Here is a 13,285-nt window from a genome sequence, read left to right as displayed (position 1 = left end):
AAAGGCCACAAGGAATCTTTTCACATCTGGCTGAGATTTTCCTGCACATCCAAGCACCTCATCTACTGTGTCCATTGCTCACGGTTTGGTCTCCTCTACATTGGGGAGGCAGGACACCAACTTGTGGAACGTTTCAGAGAACATCTCTGGGACACATGCACTAAACGACCCCACTGCCCTGTAGCCAACCACTTCAACTCCACCAAGGACATGCAAGTCCTGGAACTCTTCCACCGCCAAATCCAAGATACCCAACGACTAGAAGAAGAATGCCTTATCTTCCGCCTTAGGCCCAGTCAACCACATGGCGTCAACCTCAACTTCACCAGTTTCCTTATCTCCCCTCCTCCCACCTCATCCCAGATCCAAACCTCCAACTTGGCACTACCCTCTTGATCTGTCCTACCTGTCCATCTTCATTCCCACCTATCCGCTTCGTCCTTCCCTCTGACTTATCACTATCATCCCCCACCTATCGCCATCCCAGCTACCTTACCCCCCACCCCACCCTCCTATTTATCTCACAGTTCCCTTCCCCACCTCCACGTTCCTGATGAAGGGCTTATGCCCAAAATGACGACTCTCCTGCTGCTTGGATGCTGCCTGACCTTCTGTGCTTGTCCAGTGCCACACTTTTTGACTCTGATTTCCAGCATCTGCGATCCTCACTTTCTCCTAGTCATGTCCATACTGGCCAACAAAAATCTGACTGCACCAATCCCTTTTTCCAGCTCTTTGTCAGTATCCTGAAGGCTTTGGAATCATAAAATATATATTTAAATCTGTTTAAATGTTACAATGTTTCTGACTCAATCACCTTTTCATGCACCCATTACCCTCTGAGTGAAAATATGTCTCCTCCACTCTCCCCTTAGCTTTCTACCTCTTACCTTAAATCTGTATCTCCTTTACTGTGGAACATGTTCCTTTCACTTTATCTATGTCCCTCATATCATTACTAGTTCCCTTCTCAATTTTCACTGCTCCAAGGAAAACAAGCCCAGCCTAACCTATTTTTCTTCATAGCTCAGATCCTCCAGGCCAGGCAGCGTTCTTGTGTAATCACATTCTTCCTATAGTTTGGTGACTCGAAATTCACGCAGTACTCCAGTTGTAACCTAACCATTGTTTTATAAACATCCAGCATAACTTCTCTGCTCTTGTATTCCATGCCTTGCCTAATCAAGCCAAGTATCCCATATGCCTTCTTAACTACCTTAACTATCTGCTGTGCTACCTTTGGGGATCTGTAAATATTACAGCAAAGTCCTTCTGATCTTCAACACTTTCTCGTGTCCTACCATTCATTGTGTAACCCTTTGCCCGTGAACCCTCTCCAGGTGCATTCCCTCACACTTTTTCAGCTTGATTTCCATTTTTCACTGTTTTACTCATCTGACCAATCCATTGATATGCCTCTACAAGTTACAGTTATCTTCCTAACTATTTGCTGCCGTACTGATTTTCATGTTGTCCATATTCTTCCTGATCATCCCCTCTGTTCAGAGTATTGAGTACAGGAGTTGGGAGGTCATGTTGCGGCTGTACAGGACATTGGTTAGCCACTGTTGGAATATTGCGTGCAATTCTGGTCTCCTTCCTATCGGAAAGATGTTGTGAAACTTGAAAGCATTCATAAAAGATTTACAAGGATGTTGCCAGGGTTGGAGGATCTGAGCTGCAGGGAGAGGCTGAACAGGCTGGGGCTGTTTTCCCTGGAGCGTCGGAGGCTGAGGGGTGACCTTATAAAGGTTTACAAAATTATGAGGGGCATGGATAGGATAAATAGACAAATTCTTTTCCCTGGGGTCAGGGAGTCCAGAACTAGAGGTCATAGGGTGCGGGGGAAAGATATAAAAGAGTCCTAAGGGGGAACTTTTTCACGCAGAGGGTGGTACGTGTATGGAATGAGCTGCCAGAGGATGTGGTGGAGGCTGGTACAATTGCAACTTTTAAGAGCCATTTGGATGGGTATATGAATAGGAAGGGTTTGGAGGGATACGAGCCGGGTGCTGGCAGGTGGGACTAGATTGAGTTGGGATATCTCGTCGGCCTGGCCGGGTTGGACCGAAGGGTCTGTTTCCATGCTGTACATCTCTATGACAATGACTCTTAAATTAAGCCCAAATCATTAATTACACTACAAACAGAAAGGGCCAAGCCACCAAACCTAGCAGAACCACACTGGAAACAAACATCCCCAACCAATATCTCTGTTTCCTGATTGTCAGCCAATTGTGAATCCATTGTGCCGTTTTACCTTGGGTATCATAGGTTCTTATTTTCTTGACCCATCTGACATAACGAATCTTATCAAAAGCCTTCCTAAAATCCATTTAAACCATATCGAATGCATTACCTTCATCGACACATTTGGTTACCTTCAAAAAAGGTCAAGTTTGCCTAACATGACATCTTAACAGATCCTTGTTGACTATCTCTGATTAATCCTTTTCTTTGCAAGTGCAGATATATTTTATGTCTCAGAATGCACTTTCCCAACTTTGGTTGTAGTGACTGGCATGAAATTTTTTAGTAACTAAATTTGAGTCATGTCATATTATTTATTATTTCTATCTTTGAATTTCCTGTATTCTGGGATATTTAAAGGAGTGATTCAGTCTTTTTATACTCTCCATTACTCTGTTTTCCATTAAGTAAAACATTGAATCAGCTGTGTTTTTATTAATTTAAAAGCTTCTTTTTATTTGGCACAATGGTATTGAGTAACTCTGCCTATAGGGAATCAGTTCCTTTACAGAACTCATACAATGGCAAAGTAATAGTCCATGAGGAGGAAAATCCAATTAAGCTTCTGTCATTTTATCATCTCATGTATTCCATCTCATCACCTTACAAATCATTCTTCTCCTGTGTGTGTGGTCATTTTCCTTCACCTACTTATACTTGCTCTATTTCCTTCATATTTGGTATTCATGTAAAACCTTCAGTGTCTAACAAAGGATCATAAAACCTGAAGTGTTTCTCTTTTTTTCATTTTTCACTTTTCAAAGATGATGACAGACATTCTGATTGTTTCCAGATTTCCGTTTTTATTTTAATGCATTGCCACCCTATGTTCTGGAACTAGTGCAGTGATTGATTGACTTTTAGTTTTGGCTCGGGTAAACACAACAATCACAGTGCACGGCACGTATCAGCAATCACAGTGCACAGCACGTATCAGCTGGGGGATTTGGAGTTAAGTGAGAAGGACATGATCACTGATGTGTGGCAAATGTTTTAAATTACTTGGCAGACAGGCTCCTATCTATATACAATGGCAACAGTGCAAGGAACTACTAATGTTTCTGCTTCAGACCAAGGTACAAATAGCTGAACTAATTTGATTTCCATACATGTTGCAGTTAGCAGTAGCTGACATTATGCCCATGGGTCGGGCAGCAACCAAGGAGCAGGAAAATCAACGTTTTGGAATCCTGATGAAGGGCTTTTGCCCGAAATGTCAATTTTTTCCTGCTCCTTGGATGCTGCCTGACCTGCTGTGCTTTTCCAGCACCACTCTGATCTCCAGTATCTGCAGTCCTCACTTTTGCCGACATTATGCCCATGTCAATACTAATAATGGATCAAAAATATGAACATAATAAGGCTAGAAGTGCTTCGTATTTTGCTTGCTCACACAAGAAAACGATCACTTGAATGAAGTACCAGAGAGCTGCTGATGTATGTTGATTTTGAGTACAGTTAAAGCTTCGAGGGAGGATCTCAAATGTTTATTACTTCTATTAATCCTCATTATAAAACTATATATTTTTTCCTAGTTTGAATGCAAGTGAACATGCATTAGTTATTTGCATTTCTGGGAAATGTAATGCTTTGACAGCAAGTTTTACATAAATTTTTGATGCACATTTCCACAATTGATGACTCTGAAACTGCTCATAGCTGTTCACAAATTATCCAGTTGGAGTTGAGACTTTTGCTAAAAGGGTTTTCCTGTTTCATATGTAGAATATGCATTTCATAAGATGAAAGAAAAATTGTTGACACTAATTCAACACTTTATGATTTTATATTATTCCCCTCAAAATGTTATATTTGATTAGATATATTTGTAAAAAAATCCCTGAAGTTTGACTTTAAACAAAATAATCTGAAAATTTAGCATGCTTGAAGCCACAATGTTTTGAAATATTTTTGTCACTCTAGTTTTATCACTGCAACTTTTTAAAACTTCAGCTTGCCGAATTCTTCAAAAAGTTTGGAAATTTAATGCGGAAAATGTTTTCAAATATTGTGAAGTGTATACCTAGCAAATATGTTATTCTTGCACTTGACAGCACACATTAGACCACTTCAAAACTCGGGGTAAAACAGCTAAGTGACGCACACAGCAACAAAATACTTTTGCCTTCCATCAACAGTCAGTTTTGTAAAAATATCCACAATGTATTTATCAGTAAATATTGCAGTTGTATAATGCATAGAAAGACACATCACTACAATGGCCATTTCATCTCAAAACGTTTTCTTATTCAGCCCATTTAATTCCATCAATAGATATCATGAAAATCCTGAAGCCATTTATTATTGACTCAGAACTTATCTAATAGGAACTTAGAATGGTTTTTGCATTGAAGAAGACCTTTTGGCTCATTGTATCTATGCCAGTTCTTCTGTAAGAGCAATTTAGCTAGTCCCATTTGCCATCCCTCTCTTCATAGTCCCACAAATGTTTTTTTCTTCGTGTTTATCAATTCCGGATTATTCATTGCTTAAAACTCTTTTTCGTCATATTGCTGTTGATCCATTTAAATATTCACCTGAGTGTCTTCTGTTTCTTTACCCTTGCACTGATGGGAATTGCTTTTCTCCACGTGCTCTACGTACACTCCTCGTTACTTTGATCGGCCCCATGAAATCTCTGCTCAACTTTCTCTTCTGTAAGGAGAGCAATCCCCAATGTATCCAAGCTATGGATGTCCCTCACTCCTAGAACGTGAAACTCATTTATCTGCTTTGAACCTTGTATAAGCCTTCTTTATCCCCGAAAGCATTTTGACCAGACTTGTGCACAATATTCCTGTTGAGACAAAACTGTTTTGTCAAAACTTCCTTGCTTTTGTATTCTGTACATCCAATTATAAAGCCCAGGATTTGTTATACTTTATTAACTTTCTCAATCTAGTCTGCCACCTTGAACAATTTGTGCCATATCTCCCCAGGTATCTTTGAGGCTTTTTTGTGTCTCTTTGTTCTAACAACCATTATGTTAATGGAGTCATACAACACTGAAACAGACCTTTGATCCAACCAGACCATGCTAACTATAGTCCCAAACTAAACTAGTCCCACCGTCCTGCATTTGGCCCCTATCCTTCCAACCATTTCTTATTTGTGTGCTTATTTAAACATCTTTTAAACATTACAACCATACCCGCATTTACCACTTCCTCTGGAAGTTCATTCCACACATGAACTACCCTCTGTGTAAAAAAAAATGCTCCTCATGTCTTTTTAAAATATTTCTCCTCTCACCTTAAAAATATGACCCTTAGTCTTGAAATCCCCGGCCCTAGAGAAAAGCCATTCACCTTGCCTATACCCCTCATTCTTTTATAAACCTGTATAAGGTGACCTCTCAACCTACTGCGCCCCAGTGAAAAAAGCCGCAGCCTATGTAGCCTTTCCTTATAACTCAAACTCTTCCTTCCCAGCAACATCCTGGTGAATCTTTTCTGAACCCTCTCCAATTTAACAATATCCTTGCTACACTGGATACCAGAACAGGACATAGTACTCCAGAATAGGCCTCACCAATGTAATGTACAATCAATGTCCCAACTTTACTCAAAGGCTAACAAGGCAGGAATGTTAAACACCTTCATAACCACCCTATCTATATGTGATGTAAACTTGGATAAGCACATGGATGATGATAGGATAGTGTAGGGAGACGAGCTGAAAATAGTTCACAGGTTGGCGCAACATCGAGGGTCAAAGGGCTTATTCTGTGCTGTATTATTCAGTATTCTAAAAGAATTCTGTACCTGAAGCTCTAGGTCTCGTTGTTCCATAGCACTAAAACCTTACTTTTAATTATATAAGTCTTGCCTTTGTTTGTTTTACCAAAATGCAAAAGCTTATGTTCATCCAAATTAAACTCCATCTTCAGCCCATTGACCCAATTGATCAAGATCTGTTTGGAATCTTAAGTAACCTCCTTCACTGTCCATTATACCACCAATCTTAGTGTCATCTGCAAATTTACTATCCGTACTTTCTATATTCTCATCTGAATAATTTATGTAAATGAGAAACAAATATGGACCCAGCCCTGATCTCTGTGGAACACTGCTGGTCGCAAGCTTCTAGTCGGAAAAACAACCCTCTATCTGCTGCCATTAAGCCAGTTTGATATCCAGTTGACAGGATCATCCTGAATCCCATGTGGTATAATTTTACTAATTAGTCTACCATGCCGATCCTTGTCAAAGGCTTTATTAATGCCCAAGTAAACAATGTCTACCGCTCTGCTCTCATCAATCTTCTTGGTTACTTCCTCAAAATACTTAATTAAGTTTGTGAAACATGTTTTCCCTCACACAAAGCCATGCTGTCTCTCCATAATCATTCATTGCCTCTCCAAATGCATATAAATCCTATCTTTCAGAATCACTTCCAATACGGACCACCAAAGTGGCTTGTCCTTACATCTCTTCTTAAACAAAGGCACAATATTAACCACTCTCCAGTCATTCGACACCTCACCCACATTTATTGATGATAGAAATATTTCTGCAAGGGGTCCTGTTATTTCCTCCCTAACTTCCCATAAAGTCCTGGAATACACTAGATCAGGTCCCAGAGTTTTATCCACCTTTTATATTTTCTAAGACCTCCAGCATTTCCTCATCTGTCATGTGAACTGCTTTCAAAACATCAATATTTATTTCTCTGAGTTGTCAAGCCTCCATTTCTTTCACCAAAGTAAAATCTGACAGGAAATAATCATTTAATATCTCTCCATCTCTTGAGGTTCAACACAAAGATGACCACTTTGATCTTTAAGAGGCACTACTCTCTCTCTAGTTGCTGTCTTGCTGTTAATGTACTTTTAGAATGTCTTTGGATTATCCTTAACCTTATTTGCCAAGGTCTCTTGTTGCCTTCCTGATATTTCTCTTAAGAGTGCCCCTAAACTCCTAAATGTTCAAGAGATCCATTTGGATGGTAGAAGTGTTGTTCTGTTGTGAAGGGCCATTGGACTCAAAACACCAACTCTGATTTTTCTCCACAGATGCTGTCAGACCTGTTGAGATTTTCCAGCAATTTGTTTTTGATTATAGTAAAAGTGTTGTGATGCTGAGTGTGTCATTTAACTGTTTTTAGTTAATTATGATGGATAATGTAAAGTGCAGGATAACTTTTTACAGTATTTGAAACCATTTCCAAAATTTTATTTTGAAGAACTTCACACTTCACTTGCATTAGTTTTAATTTGCAACATGCCTACTGATTCTACCAGTTTAGCTATGTCCTCTTAAAATCTGTCAGTATTAATCTCTCAGACCACATGATTTCAAAGTTTTGTGTAATCTGCAAATGATGAAATTGTGCCCTTCACATTCAATCTATGTCCTTATCGATATCAAGAATACCAATGGTCCTGGTTTAGGCCCCTGGGGAACTCCACAAGATAGCTTCCTCCAATCCGAGCAGCAATCATTCACCATTACTCTAGGTTTCCTGTCAATCATCCATGTTTGCATCCATGCTGTCAATTTAATTGCATGGACTTCACATTTGTTTGCAAGCCGATTATGTGGCACTGTATGAAACACCTTTTGAAAATTCATGTACATACCATCAACTGCATTACTCTCATCAAGTTATAATTACTATAACTATAACCTCATTAAAAATCTCAATCAAGTTAGTGAAATACTATTTACCCATAGTCATGTTGTCTTTCCGCAATTAATCCATGCTAATCCAAGTAAATGTTAATTTTGTCCAATATTATTATTTAAAGCTTTCGCAGTCAGAGCTTAAATTCATTGACAAGTGGTTGCTGTTCTATCCTTGCATTTTTCTTTGAACAGAGATTCCTTTAGCAGAATTTACAGTTCTACCTTACATTACCTGAAGAGAATTAGAAAATTATGACCAGTGCTTTAAAATTTCTTTTCTTACTTTCTACAGTATCCTCTCCAATCCTGGGGGTTTATCAACCTTTAAGTACAGCTGGCCATTCTGAAACCTCTTTTTATCAATTATTACTCTCTTTTATCTTTCAACAATTCCACACCTTCACATCCAACCTGTGCTACTCAGTTAACTTTGGGAGCTCCTGTCAAAGTTTGACCAATCCAGTTTCTCGTAGTGACCACTGTCTCGTGCTGAGTGTTATTCACATCCTTGCACTGTACACATCAAAAGGAATTGGCTAGGGCTCTTTTCTAGGTCATGTCAATTTCTGGATGAATAGAATTAAAGCATAGCTCAAATAACTGGAACACAAAAGGTGGTACCTAAAGTTTAATTTCAAGTGGCTCAAATCCATGTGACCATGGCTAAATAAGTAAGATCACCCACCTCTACTTTCACATCTTCTCCAATTACTTTGGAGATCATTCATTCACAATGCCCAGCCAGCACTTTTTATTATGACCAGCTCATCCAATATTAAAATTACCAAATTCTGTTCTCTACTAAATCCTATTTATGCATTGCTACTGTCTTTATTTACTTCAATTGGCATGCTGTAAACCAATACAAGAAATCCATTTCTGAATCTCTCCATGTCCTTGCCTTACTTTACAACTTACTTCTGTAAGAGCACTTGAGGTAAATACTAAAGTTGCATTTAAGGGGTAGATAGATAAACATGAGGGAGAACGTGTGTATATTGATGGCATTAGATTTAAAAAAGGGTGGAGGAGGCTTTGATGAAGAATAAACACAAATGTGGACCTATTCGACTTAATGCCGTATTTCTGTCTGACGTACTTTGGAGTACTTGATTTTGGAATGTGAAAGTAATGCACTTAACATCTTTTTATTTTACAGGAGAATTTAAATCTATTAAAGACATTCCTGAACCTTTGATCCATAATCATGAGAGGAATGGCCTACCTCGTTTGTCATCATACAGTGAACTAGAAATAACAAAAAGGTTGAAGTAAATTTAATTTGACTATGTTTCCACACAAAGTATATCCTGATAACTCAAATAAATGATGTAATTTATTGAGCATAAATGCAGTATTATTCTTACTGAATCACACAGTTTTGATGTTACTTTTTTCTTAGAGTATTTTTTAAGAGTGCCAGATCACATTATCATGTTCATGTCTTTCATTTTTTTGATTTCTTTCAGATTGAAGACGTACTTCAAATTCTTCATTGTTAGAGATCCCTTTGAAAGACTTATTTCTGCATTCAAAGACAAGTTTCTAAAGAATCCTCGATTTGAACCATGGTACAGATATAACATTGCTCCAGCTATTATTCAGAAGTATAGAAGAAATCGCACTGAAACTAAAGGATTACAATTCGATGATTTTATTCGCTATTTAGGTGACCCGAACCATAAGTGGCTTGATATTAAAATAGGAGAACCCATTATTCACTGGGCTACGTATGTAGAGCTTTGTGCACCTTGTGAAATCAAGTATAATATCATAGGACATCATGAAACTCTGGAAAAGGATGCTCCATACATTTTAAAGAAAGCAGGAATGAGTAGCTTGGTATCTTATCCACCAATTCCACCAGGTATTACGGCATACAACAGAACCAAGGTTGAGCAGTATTTTTCCGGAATCAGCAAACGGGATATAAAACGCCTTCATGCTCGTTTCCAAGGAGATTTCAAACTGTTTGGTTATGATGAACCAGAGTTTTTGTTAAACTAACTTAGCCAAGTACTCTGCCTAATAGGGGTGCAATGAAGGTTTACGTTATTGTTTGGAGTTTTTCATTAAACACTGAACATTTTAATGCTATCACCAGCAGAGGTCAGTGAAGGCACGTGGAGTGAAAGAAACCTTTAATACATGCATGTACGCAGTATTAAATGGACCCAAGAATAACAATATTTTAGGGATTTTAGAAGTAGATCAGCAGTAGTGTAATGCATGGAACACATCAAAAGAGCCATTTCAGGCCTTCAAAATGTCGTGAAATATTTCCAAGAACAAGTACAGTAGAAGGCAGTTACTGAACAGTATAAATTTGGAAAATTATGTTGTAAATGTCTTTTGACCCCATATTGAATTGTTGCTGTCACACAACAGTCATAGATACTGGCAAAGTAATTTTCTTGTGACTTATTTGATTTAGTTGAGTTTAGGTACAAACATTGGACAAGTCTTAATACAATAGGTATTAAAATGTGCACATTTAAAGCTACAATATTCATTTTTAGGGATACCTATTTTTCAGTTTTATTAATTATCTAGGTTACAATTGGTACTTTTGGAGAATATAATTTCAGTTCCCTCCTGGCAAACAGAAGACTTGACTGAGCAGCATTTTCCCTTTGATCCTTCTGGGTTGGAGAACTCAGCACCTGCAGTGACTGATAGAAATTGCTGAATAATATAGTAAAAATTTGCAAAGATGGTGAATCTTGAGACGCATACATCAAGCATCCAACTAATAGATTAAGCTACCAGCAACTGTTATTTATAAACTTTTATGTCAACCTATTGATAAATGCATTATGTAACATTAAAAAGTAATATGACAAAAAAAAACCCAGATTTTATTTCACTAACTACTTTGAGGAATGTGTATCTGAGCTTCCTTGCATCATGATTCTGATATTTTATGTGTTAGCTAATGCATGGACCATGCCTTTATAAGCAAATAGTCATTTGGTGGTACAGACATCAGGTGTTGCTGAAAAAAAACGTTGTGTCAAAAGTTTTTTGTTGTGCACTTATCTGCATATCTCACAAGAATACCAATTCAAGGGGCTAAATAAACATTTGTACTGCATAAAAGGAGAGTGGTGATTGATTATCAAGTGGACTCTGATTAGTAGAGGAATAGCCACGGAGAATGCACCAATTTCAATGATTCTAAGCAAGGCAGGTTGACTCTGATAGATCAACTGTTGAGAAATATATCAGCAAGCGGCTGTTACTTATTGAGTAAAAATAATTGCAGTACAGGTAAGTGTTCATGTTGTATGCAGTGATATTGGGGTTCCCCCTCCTTGCATTGGTACTGTTGTAAATTGTCCTGACAAGTGCAAGACAAAAACTTTCAACAAAATTTGTCTTAATAAGCAATATTCATATCAGCATAAATATATTTAAAGTAGTGCATAAAATACATATGGAAATATTTTAACCTCTTGGTTGTTAGAACCTTTTCTTCCCAAAATGTATAATTTTTGTATCTATAGAAAGATGTTGTATTATTTAACTATTATTTCAGTGGCAAACACTGCCTACTTTCAGCTCAGTCTATACCTGAATGCAGCCGAAATGCTGATCTATTCCTATGCTGTCTTCAGACTTGACTATTTCAGTGGCCATCTGGTTAACATCCAATCTTCCATTCTCCACACATTTCAACTAATTCAAAATCTCTTTGGCAAATATTCTGTTCTTTAATATATCCGATTTGCCCTTTAAATGTTTTTTACAGATAGGCAATGTTTTCTAATCATTGGGGAGGTGATAGCTTAGTGGTATTATTGCTTGACTGTTAATCCAATGACTCAGGTAGTGTTCTGGGGCCTGGGTTTGAATTCTACCATGGCAGTTGGTGGAATAAACACCTGGAACTAGAAGTCTAATGATGACTGTGAATCCATTGCCATTGTAGGGAAGTTAGTAGACAAGCAGGAGGGTGGAAGAACACAGTAAGCCAGGCAGAATCAGGAGGTGGAGAAGTCAGCGTTTTGTTTGTAACCCTCCTTCAGGACAGGGGGGTTAAAACAATGCACAAAAATGACATGTTGATTTGGTCAACCCAGCAATGAGAAAAGAGAAAATTTATCCTATATTTCGGGATTTGTACCTCCCACCAACCAACCAGGTTGAATCCTCTACCTGTGACACCCCCATCCCCAGTCCTGAAGACGGGTTACACCTGAAACATTGATTTCTCCACCTTCTGATGTTGCCTGGCTTGCTGTGTTCTTCCAGCCGCCTGCTTCACTTCCTTGGATTTCAGTATCTGCAGGTTTTTTTGTATCTAATCAAGTTGTTGGGAAATTACTGATTATCTGGTTCACTAATGTCCTTTAGGGAAAGAAATTGCCATCCTGACCTGGTCTGGCTTATATGTGACTCCAGACCCACAGCAATGTGATCTACTCTTAACTGCCCTCTTAACAGTTAGAGATGGGCAATAAATGTCATTCTGTCCTGTGAATGAATTTTAAAAAAGTCCCCTACCCCTCCAAGGTTTAACCATCAACTCACTAACAATGCTCTGAGAACTCTTTCTTCTGCTCCGGATGGGGAGAAATGTAGGATAAATTTTCCCTTTTCTCATTGCTTGATTGACCAAATCAAGATGTCATTTTCCTGATGAAGGGCTCATGCTCGAAACGTCGAATTCTCTATTCCTGAGATGCTGCCTGGCCTGCTGTGCTTTGACCAGCAACACATTTGCAGCTGTGATCTCCAGCATCTGCAGACCTCATTTTTCACTTACTTATTGTTTTAACCCCTTGAGTATTAGGACCTTAATAAACAGTCACAAAATAGGCTTTTTATGAGTTTAAATCAAAAGACAGGGTTAAAATTTATTTTTCACGACAACTGAAGTGTAAACACAACAAGCATCAAGTCCCTAAATACACACATGCAAAAATTGGCTAAATGGCAATTTCAGCGAGTCAGAGACAGGGTTTCTTTCTGTGAGCCCTATTGAGTTTTCTCACTCAATTTTACGTCATGTTTATGCACTGCATCAATATGGTGTCACTCACATGATATCTTGTGCTCGGCGGCAGCAGAAATATTGACCACTGTTGGGACCTTCCTCAATTCCTACCACTACTTCACATGTAAACCTCAGCTGTGAACCAGGTCCATTGCTCCCAGCTAGGAACTGCCCTTCACAGTTGCAATATTGGAACAATTGCCGTACAGAATGCCAACAGAGGCAAGTTGACACCCTGATTTGCTGACAGGGACCTGGACATGCTGGTGGACAGGGTGATGGAGAGAAGAGCTGTTATTGGGGAAAAAGTAAATTTTATGCCAAATCATTTAAAACAAAGTAGTCAGGAGAGGAGACCTTGAGCAATTAACTAGCTTTTATTCTTGGCCATAGAGAATTACATCGTCAT

The 13,285-nt window shown here is 38.5% G+C and overlaps 1 protein-coding gene across 2 annotated transcripts in view; it reads left to right on the top strand.

Annotated features, from left to right (window-relative positions):
• chst10 (carbohydrate sulfotransferase 10) overlaps positions 1-11,296 on the top strand; it is a 59,864-nt gene extending 48,568 nt beyond the window's left edge. For both annotated transcript variants that reach the window (XM_060826634.1, XM_060826635.1), the window contains 2 exons: positions 9,037-9,142; positions 9,347-11,296. In XM_060826634.1, the coding sequence (XP_060682617.1) occupies positions 9,037-9,142; positions 9,347-9,884 (644 nt within the window). In that variant the 3' untranslated portion in view covers positions 9,885-11,296. The remainder of the gene's footprint in view (positions 1-9,036; positions 9,143-9,346) is intronic.
• Positions 11,297-13,285: the final 1,989 nt, after the last annotated feature.

The sequence above is a fragment of the Hemiscyllium ocellatum genome, chromosome 6, assembly GCF_020745735.1.
Source record: "Hemiscyllium ocellatum isolate sHemOce1 chromosome 6, sHemOce1.pat.X.cur, whole genome shotgun sequence".
NCBI lineage: Eukaryota > Metazoa > Chordata > Chondrichthyes > Orectolobiformes > Hemiscylliidae > Hemiscyllium > Hemiscyllium ocellatum.
Note: the sequence above shows the minus strand (reverse complement) of the source record. Positions and strands in the feature narration are given on the sequence as shown.